The 13,018-nt window shown below is 40.6% G+C and overlaps 1 protein-coding gene across 6 annotated transcripts in view; it reads right to left on the bottom strand.

Moving 5' to 3' along the window:
* Nucleotides 1-13,018, bottom strand: part of LOC117259087 (Na(+)/H(+) exchange regulatory cofactor NHE-RF3-like) — a 267,423-nt gene that overhangs the window by 121,217 nt on the left and 133,188 nt on the right. Inside the window, exons 1-5 of one of the 6 annotated variants that reach the window (XM_078166831.1) lie at nucleotides 12,584-12,662; nucleotides 12,268-12,468; nucleotides 12,010-12,069; nucleotides 11,841-11,882; nucleotides 11,705-11,740 (exon numbers count right to left, since the gene is read on the bottom strand). The exons of the other annotated variants lie outside the window; for them this stretch is intronic. Of the exons in view, the coding sequence (XP_078022957.1) occupies nucleotides 11,705-11,740; nucleotides 11,841-11,882; nucleotides 12,010-12,033 (102 nt within the window). The 5' untranslated portion in view covers nucleotides 12,034-12,069; nucleotides 12,268-12,468; nucleotides 12,584-12,662. Of the gene's footprint in view, nucleotides 1-11,704; nucleotides 11,741-11,840; nucleotides 11,883-12,009; nucleotides 12,070-12,267; nucleotides 12,469-12,583; nucleotides 12,663-13,018 lie in introns of those variants that run through there. 6 annotated transcript variants of the gene reach the window in all.

Genomic DNA, 13,018 nt, shown 5'->3' with positions numbered 1-13,018 from the left:
ATATTACAAGCTGTATCTATTAAAGCCCATTGCTGAGAGTTAAAGTAATGTCCATATTGAGTTATAAGATTAAAAGACAAAAGTGTGAGATACGTATATGTAGTTTTTGCTTCCAATTTGTAACATTTTCTCATAATTTGGGGTTACTATACATGTTCCAATAAAGTTATAACATGGACTTAATCATCTTGTAAGTATGACTTCGACCTAATTTTTTATATTTTAAATCATGATTGTGAATCTGTTTTTCTATTAATTCTCATCATTTTAAGTCTCATCAACCTTCTATATCAATCAGCCAGCCTAGCACATCTTTAAAATAATTTGATTCATCAGCCATCAGATTGATAACAAAAGTAATAACCAAAATGTTATTGATGTTATGAAATTGGATAAGCTGATAACCAGTGTACACGGAGGTTAGTGATTCATGCCAATATTTGTATCATTTAACCTTACCTTAAACTATAACATTTATTCCCAGAAAATTAGTTTTGCATTAGGTACTTTTAATAGGCAACATTACAAAACTTTTTCTCAAGTAATTTTTGTTTATGTGACTGTCAGAAACTTGATATCTCGATTTGTTCAAGTATGCTTTTTTGTTACTTTATACAAAACTGCCACTAAAGCCAAAACATTTAGGATAACTCATTGCATGTGTTGCTGTAGATATGGAATGAACAAAAGTTCACAATACAAGGTGAGGGAGGAACAAGATGGCTGCCTGAGCTGAGAGCTCTGTATCCCCTCAGTAATTAATCTCATTTTTCTACCTCCAATCTGACTTTACTTTAACTTTAATTTAGAGCTAAAAGTACAGGAAAAGAAAAACAGCGGTTTGCAGAATGGCAAATAGCCTACGAAGGAAAGGAGGACTTAACAAACAAATCAGCGATGCTCACACACCTGAACCAGACGCCGGGGAACGTGGAGCAGAATGTGGAGCAGGGCCTTCGCTCCAGGAGATAATGTTTGAACCAAAATCCCAACGTTCTGAGATAATAGTCCGACTGAATGGCATCGACACACGCTTGGAAGATGTCACTGTGCAAGTTTTGGAAATTAAAAACACGCTGAAAAACACCGACCACACACTTGATAAACAAAAGAAGCATGTGGACGCAGCTGAAGAGAGGATTTCAGCATTAGAAGACACTCTACAAGCCACTCAACGCAAGCTACACCGAACAGAAAAGGTGATTCAAACACTGGAAATCAAGGTGGGCACACTATCAAATAGAGACAGGATGAAGAGCTTGGTTTTGCTGGGCCTCCGAGAAAAATATGAACGTGAACAAGAGCTTGCTGAATACATTCAAAAAGAAGTTACCAAGCTGGCTCAAACTTCCTACGGATAAACCACTTGAACTAGAACAAGCCCTGCGCTCTGGCCAAACTCCACCCGAAGCTGGAAAACTACCGAGACCAGTCCTGATATGCTTCTTACGGCTCAAAGACAGACATCCGATACTACAAGCTGCAAAGAAGACATCAATGCAAGAAGGTAACATCAAACTTGCTATTCGTCGACCTACCTGCAAAAGTGCGTCAGAAACGCAGGGAGTTCGACCAGGTGATTAAAGTTCTCATCCAGAAAGGCATGTTCCGAGGATTTGCATACCCGCATCGTCTGCGTGTTTTACACGAGAACAACATCATCCTTTTTAACAGCCCGAAGGAGGTGGGTTCGTTCATTGAGACACTGAAGTAAGACCTACTCTGCAACCGAGAGTGGAGGTAAGATGTTGTCAAGTCCTCTCCTCAGGAACATCGTGAAGTAAAGTTGTTCAATTACCAAAGACTATATGCACAGTTGAATGTTTAATTTAAATTTATTGGATTCTGAATTTGTTTCGCTGTGCGCTCATGCATACAGCGCTCACACTTCCTGCAATAATGAGTGACGTCATACGGACTGTACCATTACAAAAAGAAAGGGGGTTGCACTTATTGCACATTACATGTTCTTCTTTTTCAATTTATTATTAACACTTGCTTCTGTAATGATTGACGTCTTACTATAACAGAAATTTTGCTAACAGTTGAAGTCACTTCTTTTTTCTTTCTTTTTCTTTTTCTGTTATTACCTTTTGCGCCCCTACACAATTTAATACGGATAGAACTGATGGACTATACCATGACGGACAATGAGGGGAGGGGAGGTAAATATAGACTCTGAGGGCAAGAGCCCCGGGCACCATACTATGAAGACTTTTATTATTCTTGTGTTTTTTTCTTTATAATGTCTTCTTTCTCTGGCCCACTAAAAGAAAAGCAGACACAATGTCGTGGGTTTTGGAGCCACGGCAAGGGTGGGTGGTCATATGTTACACTAGATATATGTATTTTTTCTTTCTTTTTTATTATTTCATTAAGATTCTAATAAATATTGTGACAGCACATGCTTTTGGACAATCAGATAATTCAGAAGTAGTATTAAGATTTCGCAATTACCATGTCAGACTTGATTATAAACTCATGGAATGTCAAAGGTCTGGGTAATCCCATCATAAGGAAAAACAAATTATCTCTTCTAAAAAAAAGTAAAGTACATGTCGCCCTTTTACAAGAAACATTTTTAACAGAAATTGAACATTTAAAATTACAAACGGATTGGGTAGGACAAATTTATTTCTCCTCATATAAAAGTCACAGTAGAGGAACTGCCATCCTTATTAATAAAACAACACCATTCAAATTAGAGAAAAAAATTATAGACCCAAACGGACGATTTGTTTTGATTTCAGGTTCTATCAATGGAACATCTACCACCTTTTTATACGTCTATGCTCCGAACACAGACGAACCCACATTCATGTCTGACATGGTGTTGCTATTTAATGAAAATTGTAAAGGATTTGGAGTCATGGGTGGAGACTTTAACTGTATTTTAAATCCGAGAATGGATAAATCCACACAGTTCAAGTAAGTAAGTAATTAAGTAAGTAAATTTACTTATATAGCACTTCTCACAGAGAGGACTCACAAAGTGCTTCACAAGATAAAATACAAAAAATACAATAACAGAAACAATGCAAAATACACAAAAACAAATAAAAAGTAAAGTGCAGCGAAATACAGAGATGATACAATGGACAATTAATGGAATGCAAGCCTAAACAGATGTGTTTTTAACTGCTTTTTAAAAATGTCCACGGAAGAGGCCGCTCTCAGCTCATGAGGTAGTGCATTCCACCATTTCGGTGCAACAGCCTTAAAGGCTCTATCACCTTTCGTCTTTAATCTTGTGTGAGGGACAGTAAGTAGGTGGCCTTCAGCGGACCGCAGTGACCTGACAGGACAGTGAAAGGACACCAGATCCGTCAAGTATGCAGGTGCTTGACCATGGAGGGCTCTGTAAGTGATGGTTAGAATCTTGTGCTGGATCCTGAAATTAACAGGGAGCCAGTGCAGGGATGCCAGGACTGGAGTGATGTGAGTGAACTCATGAGATCTGGACAGAAGCCTGGCGGCAGCGTTCTGGACCAGCTGGAGGCGGTCTAATGAAGTTTTATTTAGACAGGTGAAAAGAGAATTACAGTAATCCAGACATGAGGAAATAAAAGCATGGATGATCATTTCTAGCTCGGAATAAGTTAACATGGATCTGAGTTTGGAAATGTTTTTGAGGTGAAAAAAGCAGGAGCGAGTGACAGTTTTGATGTGGTCATCGAAGAGCATGGCCTGATCAATTGTGACCCCAAGGTTTCTCAACTTGGGGCGCACATTTGCACTGATGGACCCTAAGCAGCTGGCCACTTTAGATGCTGAGGCATCAGATGCAATAATTAAAATCTCAGTTTTAGCTGCGTTCAACTGAAGGGAGTTAGAAGACATCCAGTCCTTAATTACATTCATACAATCGTACAGTGAGTCAATTCCATCGGTCCTATCAGGGTTAAAAAAAAAAATATAACTGGAGGTCATCTGCAGATACCTTCAAAATTGCTGATGACATCTCTGAGAGGGAGCATGTATAGCGTAAAGAGGATAGGCCCAAGCACTGAACCTTGGGGCACCCCGCAAGAAAGGGGGGCAAACTCTGATTTATGAGGGCCAACAGCCACAGAAAAGGATCGATCAGACAGATAGGATTTAAACCAATGAAGAGCGGCCCCTGAGATTCCTACCTTGTCCCTCAGCCTGTCTAAAAGGATGTGGTGATCAACAGTGTCAAAGGCTGCACTGAGATCAAGCAGAACCAGGATAGTAGATTTACTGGCATCAGAGGCCATCATGATGTCATTGGAGACCCTGAGAAGAGCAGTTTCTGTGGAATGTAACTGACGATAACCGGACTGAAATTTATCTAAGATATTGTAACTGTTCAACGCTGTCACTAACTGGTTTGCAACTGCTTTTTCTTGAATCTTAGATACAAAGGGCAGCTTGGAAATGGGCCGGTAGTTACTAAGAACATCGGGGTCCAGATTGGGCTTTTTGAGAAGCGGCTGAACAACCGCTTGCTTGAAATGGGACGGGACACGACCAGAAACCAGTGAGCTATTGATTATGGAGAGCAGAGATGGACCAATACTGCTGAAAACATTTTTCAGCAAAGTTGTGGGCAGGATATCCAGCAGACTAGAAGAGATCTTCATAGTGCACACAAGATCTGCTAAGTCTTGTAAGGAGACAGGTGAGAAATTGTCAATAATTGACTGTTGTTTGGGAGGATCAGGAAGGGAGGAGGAGGAGGGTGTTATACTGGCCTTGACACTGGCAACCTTATTCACAAAATACATTAAAAAATTGCTACAGTCCTCATCAGAGGACACAGGTAGAGCAGGCGGTTGCGCACCAGTAATGCTACTTATAGTGTCAAAAATGACCCTGGGATTTCTCTTGTTGGAGATGATGAGATTTTTAAAATAAGAGGCTCTGGCTACCCTAACAACAGAATTGAATTCAGCTAACAGTTCTTTAAAATAAAGACGATGTACATGAAGCTTGCTTGATTTCCACAAGCGCTCAGCTCTCCGACATTTACGACGAAGGCAGCGGATGTCGTCGTTCAGCCAGGGAGTGGGATTAGCTGCGGGGATAGTTCGAGGATTTAAAGGAGCAATCTTATCAAGAATAGCAGAGCAGTGTGAGTTAAAAGTTAAAACTTGGGAGTCAACGTTAACATTAATACTAACAGGCTGTGCCACACTGTTAAAAGCGAATGAGAATTTCTCAGCAGAGAGGTTATTTAACATACATGTCATTTACAGGCACATTAAAATCCCCAAGCATTAAGATTCTTTGAAATTTAGTGATGGAAGCCAAAAAGTCACTGAATTCAGCCAGAAAGGCGCCATTAATACCAGGAGGGCGATAAATTAAAATACAGTAAAACGGGTTAGAGCGGCCAACTTTAGAAATAAGCAGTTCAAATGAGGTAAAAGTTCCACAATTCACTCTCCTCGAGGAGAAACTGTCTTTGTACAACAAAGCAAGGCCACCACCGCGGCCAGTGGTCCTTGGGGCACATATGAATGCGCAATCAGGCGGGCATAGCTCCTTCATGGACACATAATCTTCATCCCTTTGCCAGGTCTCGGTGAAAAACATGAAATCTAAATCTCTAGCAATGAAAAAATCATTCAGCGTGAATGATTTGTTGTTGATTGAGCGAGCATTCAACAATGCCAGCTTAAGAGACTTGGGACCAGCTTTGCAGACAGATTGTGATTGTGACAGTGGTTGCAGATACCGGAAATTGTGGGTTGTGTGGTTTTGACGTTTGTGATGTCTGTTGTTCATTACTACGGGTATGAAGGTGGGAGATTGTGGGACAGTAGAGACTAGCCCAGTAGTTGGGGCAATAGGAAAGCAGGAGGGATTGTCTGTAGAGGTTAGTGGCAGCTGGAGCCTGTAGGGAGAGCTACGGGAGGCAATGTCTATAGAATGCTCCGTAGAAGAAGAGGCAGGCACTGAGAAGGGGGTGTGGCACGTAAACAGTCACGCATGTGTGAGTGGCGTTGTGTGTACGGTATGCTGTATGTTGGCTGCTAACACGCGGCTTCCTAACTTGCTCGGGTGAAGTCCGTCATGTCGATAAAAGGAGAGGCGGTTCCAAAATAAGTTAAAATTGTCTATGAAATAAAACCCGTGAATATTGCAGGCGGTTCGGAGCCAAGACTGGAGTTGAAGGAGCCGACTGAACCGTTCTGCACCGAGGCCGAGTGTGGGAAGACTGTGGGGACTGTTTGCGGAGTGTGCGGAGAGGTCACAACCTCAGCAGTGGCTGGGGGCTCACACGACCCTTCACGGCATGGAAGACCGCCAGAGCGTCTCGCCCTGAGAGCAGCCTCCTTCACGATTCTGCGCCTGGAGGAGGAGGTCGCGGACCTGAACGGGGGTCCCGAAACAGACCCCACAAGCCCCCGGGCTGCTGGCAGTGAATCAGTCGAAGGGCAAACAGGAGGGGAATGGACAGTTTGCAGCAGAGGGAATTCCTCAACACTCAAGATGTTATATCTGTTCTCCAGTTGGAGCTCACAAGGTGGAGCATATATCGGGCTGGACCTCGCTCACTTTTTTCCATGTACTGTGGACCATAGCTCTTGGTTGGGAGTGGAGTTGTTAGTTCTGAACCTCGGATTTGGACTGAAGGTGAAAGTAGCTAAAGTTGCACTGCTGCTCGCCCATTTAGGCTTGGCCCCCAGCAGCAGCCACGGGTCCTCCGCTGGAGGATGTGGGACTGCAGCTGAGGAGGCCGGCCTGGATGTCGCTGTGGCGGCTGGATCATCAGCTCGGAGCTGAGGAGCCGAGGCTGACCGCTCAGCTGGGGCCAAGCCAGTGGGGTTGGGATCTGCTGTATCCATGGAGCCGGGACCAAATTCTGGGATGGTTGAGTCCAGATCCGCAGGATTGTCAGGGGGACCAGGACCTGGAGCGACAACGGAGTCAAGCTGCGCCTCTTCATCCCTAATCCAGTAGAGGTTTGAAATGCACTGCTCCAGCTCTGCAGTCTTCTGGGTTTTGTGGATACAGCTGTCACAGTGGTGTGGAGAGGTGAGTGGAGCCATGGGGGACAGATGGGGTAGCCAAGGAAGCAGAAAACAAACTCCGGCAGCAACGGTGTAATGCGTAATGATGTGATTATATTCTCCAGAAAGCTACCTTCTCAAGTTTTTTTTTTTTTTTTTTTTTTTTTTTTTTTTTTTTTTAGCAGTTGGTATGAGCCACAGTAAAAACTTACGCGTGGGGACTCCAAAAGTGTGTTGACTCAGATCAGGGTGGGTTGGGGTCCGGTAGAAAGCGGGACTTACCGGCGCGTAGAGGTGAATGAGTGTCCGGGAGAAACCAGTGAATTTCGCCAGGTAGCTGCAGTCACTCCGGTGTCCAGAAAATGGCACAGAAGGTGTAAAAAGGCTTCTGGGGTGGCCGAAGTGTTCACGGGGACTTTCACTCTCAGGCAGGCAGTATCATTATAGTTAATCCAGTTGTAGAGCAGAGAAAAACTAGATTGTTGCTAAAAGCGAAACTCTAATGAAGTTTGGGGTGCGGCTGTGTCACCAGTCACCCGTGTCCAAAAAGCTCAAAATCCGCCGATCAAAAACACGAGATCGGCCATCCGGCCAAACGAACAGACATTAAACAAATAAAATCATTAAAAGTAGTTCATTAGACATGGCATAAAACTGGTTTAAAGTTATAAATTAAGAGCCGAGGTGACGGAGGATGCCGACTCAAGCGGGAAGCGGAAGGCGGCAAAACTCTGTGTGATGACGTGAGCAAGAAAGCTTCTTTCTCTGCACCCCGGAAAAACAGTAACTAACACTGAGAGCTGAACCCTCTCTATAATGCTTACCTTTAAGAAGTAAGTTTAAAAGTAACAAAGTAATGCTTACCTTTAAGAAGTAAGTTTAAAAGTAACAAACCACAGTCCATAAAAGTTCTTCAAGGTTTATGTATAGAGAGTGGTCTGGTTGATGATTGGCGTGAATTAAATGCAAAGGTTAAAGATTACACTTATTTCTCAAATGCCAATGCTTCATATTCCAGAATTGACTACTTTTTTTATTTATTCAAAACACCTACATAACCAAGAAACGTTGTTAATTTAATCAGTTTGTCTTGTGTCTATGTTGTTTCATGATTTCCTGTTTTATTTTAAAAGTTAACTCTCCTCTCGTTTCGGGCAACTTGCTCCTTCCCCTGTGTGTTTTCCCGCTGGTCTGATTGTCTGCCCTGCCCCTGATTGTTTCCACCTGTGCCCTTACCCTGTGTGTATATATTGTCTGTGTCTCCCTTTGTCCTGTGCCAGTTCGTCTTGTCCTTCGTGTCAGAGAACCAGCGTCGTATCCATGCCATTTTGCCATTGCCATTGTCAGGTCTTGTTATTTTGATACTTTGTTCATGTTTGTCTTCTGTTTGTTTTTTCATAGTGATAGTTCAGCCTCAGTAGAGTGATTTTCTGTTTGTTTCTTAGTCTAGCGTTTATTTCCTAGATCTCTTTTTGTTCTTAGCTTTAGTGTAGGTTATTCCTCTTTCGAGAGTGATTTTCATTTTGTGTTTAATAAACTTTGATTTTGTACTTAAGTTTGTCGAGTCGTGCATTTGGGTTCAGGTCCTTGTTCGGTCGTGACACTTGCATATGATTAAAAAACTGTGGTATCAACCCAATTATCCTGTCAGACCATGCCAGAATTGATCTGACTGTTCGTCTGGGCGATGAGGGGTTTACCCCCAAGCAGTGGAGATTTAACACATCCCTGCTTGGAGGTGAAATATTTAAATCAAAAATTAAAGTATGGATTAAAAACTATATAGAAGAAAATAATGATCCTAATATAGACCCAAACATAATCTGGGAAGCTGCTAAAGCCACTTTGAGAGGCTTAATTATATCCTACACTTCATTTAAAAAAAAGAAGAGATGGCACAAACAAAAGAACTAGAAAAAGAAATTGAAAGATGTGAAACACTTCATAAAGCTGCAACTACAGAAGAAAACTGGAAACAATTGGTCACAGCCAGAGCAAAATTAAACATGAAAACTTCAAATGTAATCATGCAAAAAATGAATTATATTAGACAAAAGCATTATGAGTTTGGCAACAAACCTAGCAAACTACTGGCCCATCAATTGAAAAAAAGCAGAAAGGATTATAAAAGCAATTCGTTTTAAAAGCAAATTAACATACCACCCAAAAGAAATTAATCAGGCTTTTCAAGAATATTACAGCACACTGTACAAATCTCAAAGTAACTATACACAAGATGAACTGGAGCATTATTTAGAAAATTTTAAACTTTCTGAGTCTGATCAACAGAGTCTTAACGCACCTTTCACAGAACAAGAAATACTGGCAGCAATCAACTCTATGCCCATAGACAAGAGTCCAGGCCCAGACGGCATTCCGGCTCAATTGTATAAAGAATATTGGACGGATCTCAAACCTATTTTTATGTCAGTGATTAACAACTTTATTCATAATAAGGTATTGCCACAAACAATGAGCTTAGCAAACATTACTGTATTACATAAAATTGGTAAAAATCCGTTGGAATGCTCATCATATAGACCCATAAGTCTCCTAGATCATGATTATAAAATTATTACTAAAGTATTAGCAAGAAGACTTGAAACCATCATGCCTAAATTGATCAACCCAGATCAATCTGGATTTATTAAGGGAAGATATGTTACCGATAACATTAGACGACTGTTGAACATAACTAATCACCTGAATGACAGTCGGAGGCCTTCTCTGCTCCTATCTTTGGATGCAGAGAAGGCCTTCGATAGAATCGAGTGGAACTTCCTTTTTAGTGTACTGCATGAACTAAATATGGGTTCAAATTTCATTGAATGGATTAAAACAATTTACCAAACTCCCAAAGCAGCAGTTATTACTAACAGTATAACATCTAATTTCTTTCCCTTGATGAGAGGAACTAGGCAGACATGCCCGCTGTCAAGCACACTGTTTGCGGCGGTGATTGAAATATTGGCTACAAGTGTACGAGATGATAATAATATAGAAGGAGTGTGTATTGATGAGGATGAGCATAAAATATCTTTATACGCTGACGACATAGTTATATACATTAGACACCCAGAGAAATCCTTACCACACTTATATAACACACTTGAACAATTTGGAAAATACTCAGGATACAAGATAAATTACAATAAATTGAATGCTTGACTCCTACATATGAATCTAACAGAAAAAATGCAGAAATCATATCCATTTCAGTGGTCTTCAGAGGGTTTTAAATATTTAGGAGTATAAATGATTTATTTAAAATGAATTACATTCCTCTTACAAATGAGATTAATGCAGAATTATGCAAGTGGGCCAATTTACCTCTATCCCTGTTAGGAAGGATAAACGTTATTAGGATGAATATTCTTCCAAGACTAAACTTTATTTTTCAAACCTTGCCTTGTCACTTACCTACAACTTTTTTTAATAGATTGAATAAACACATTTGAAAAGACAAGAAATGGTAGCACCATCTTGTGAGAAAGTTTGGTGCAGGACCCCCTTGCACCAAACTTGTGGCAAAAATCTCTCCACACGTCCTTATTGACAATGACACAAACGGTTTTGAAAAACACGAAATAACTATAATCTTGTAATTTTTCCTCTCAATTTAAATACTATATTTTTGTCATGTTACTTGAATTTGTTGTCCCGGCAGTCTAAAAGACTGTATTTAGGGTTTTTCCCCTTTTCCCCATCTCCCTTGAAGAAATGTGCCTCAATTCCACACATCACTTCTGTAATGATGCAAGATGTTATCTATGTTGTTAATTTATTAAATCTGAATTTTATTACTTACTTGGGCCTTGATCAAAAAGACATACCTGTAAGAAACTCTTTGCGAAGAGCACCTTGGTCAATTCCATATTCTCAGATGAAAGAAACCACAAGGGGATTCTTTGGGGAGCCTTTTTTTTGCCTGGACCACTTTTCATTCCCCTTTGATACATGTCCTCTCTTGTTACACTGATGTTGAATGTCTGGGACGGGTCAATTTTCTTTTCAAGCGACAACAGGATGGCTGACACACTACACAACCATATCGAGACAATATTACTGAGAATTCTGGTCCAGATCAGGTCACACAATAAACAAAATATTCTACAGCACACCTGTTGTAATCATGTTGTTCATTGGTGCCATCAAAGGTATCGGTTTGCTGTTCATTTGTGTCTCTGTGAAGATGCAATAGCATTATCAATTTCCATGAAAGCCTAATTTGTTAATTCATGTAATTTCTTCCTTTTACAGAAATGTTATAGCCAGTGGAATCAATTGCTCTTACTTCTCCCCACAGGCACTGGCATGTGTAAGGATGTCATTCTCTGTAAACAGCTCACAACACAATGGACAAGCAACCTATGAAAATAAGGAATGACTTAAAGTAACTTAAAGTCCATTTGAAAAAGGACATAAAGGAAAAGTAGTACTGCTGTTTCAGAGGTCTAATACAACATTGTCGTCTGTGATGAGTATTATGTAACATACCACTGTTTAATTCTTTCATAGATAACTAAGTTTTACTAGCACACGAATTGACTTGCTGTGTACAACAAGAAGATTTAAAAAAAACAAAAAAAAACCAAAAAAAAACAGTACAACCTTTTAATTATACCTCTAGCCTACAGATGAGGAGGTTGGCACATTTGCTCATAAATGCAACACTGTCTGTTATTTAAAATGAAACAAGATTTTTGACTTTGCAGTCTGCTTACCTTGCTCAAATATACTGGTTGCACATCAGCAGACACCTGTAAAATATCATTAGACCATACACATCATCTAACTCTGAAACTGTGTACCTACGGAATAAAACATAAACCATTTGATTTAGCACTGCAGTCTGCTCACCTTATGCGCCAACCATGATGACGACTGCACATCAGTGGACACCTGTATAGAATCATTGGATCATTGATATAATAAATGTCTGATAATAAAATCATAGTCCCCTGTCTCGACACTATGAAATACTACATATGACCTCTATCCTCAATAAGGATTTGACTTGATAGCTTACCACATTCTCAGCATCGAAGACCATATGATCCAAGTCGATGATGTCATCATCAGATTTGTTCTATAAAAGTAATATAAAATTGAGGAATTACAAGGTGTCTTGATAGCATGTTTGGTAAGCTAATGGGGGTGGTGGTAACATGGTCCCACCATTCACTACTTTGTGTAATTCAAGGGATTACATGCTGACAACACCAACCTGTACGACGAACAGAGAAAAAAAACATCAACATATTAGTCCGTTATGAGCAAGCCATACCTCATCATTGCCTTTAGTCTGGGCACATGTTTTAACGTGGAGGCTTAGGAGCTGTAAAGGGCAAGGGAGTAATGCCCAGTGTGTGCTGGATGGGCATTATGTAAAGACAGCCCTTGCCTCCCCAGGTCTTCACGAGACTGGCCCCGGTGTATCCTGCTTCTTCAGGTGACACAAGGTTAAGTCTTCGTTGCCCTGAACCTCCTGTTTGGGTTTAAATATTAAACAAGTATATTTCTGTTCTGCTCTGTTCAAACAATCATATATTTTTTTAAATGACAACGTTATAACAGGTCAAGTTTTATTTTTGGGATTTTACCTATGGCTTTGTGAAGCATCCAGGCCCCCTCCAGATTGCTTATCTTTGGATAAGTTTCACAAAGAATGTTTGTAATCTATGGATGTAAGAAAGGAGGAATTATTGATCTGGGCAATGAGGACAAGAGAAATTTATATGCTTGATGGTGGCTTTCCTAGAATAAGTGAAATGGCGTTGGTGGCCAAGATCCACCATAATCTGTTACTGTATATTCTTTGGGTAAGGGGTGTGGTTATTTTGTGCAAATTTCAATTTTCACCCTGTTTGATACTTTATTCAGTGTCATAAAAGCTCCCGTACCTCTTTGTGGTTGGCATCCTCTGGAATATTTACTGTTGTCCTTCCCAGCCCAGCCTGTAAAAGTGAGAGCTCCTCAGACAGTTTATGAGTTTTGTCTGAGGGACTTTGCATGAGGAAAAACTGCACTGGGGTTAT

The sequence above is a fragment of the Epinephelus lanceolatus genome, chromosome 4 (genome assembly GCF_041903045.1).
Source record: "Epinephelus lanceolatus isolate andai-2023 chromosome 4, ASM4190304v1, whole genome shotgun sequence".
NCBI classification, from domain to species: Eukaryota; Metazoa; Chordata; class Actinopteri; order Perciformes; family Serranidae; genus Epinephelus; species Epinephelus lanceolatus.
The sequence above is the reverse complement of the archived record's forward strand: the minus strand, read 5'-3'. Positions and strand labels throughout refer to the sequence as shown.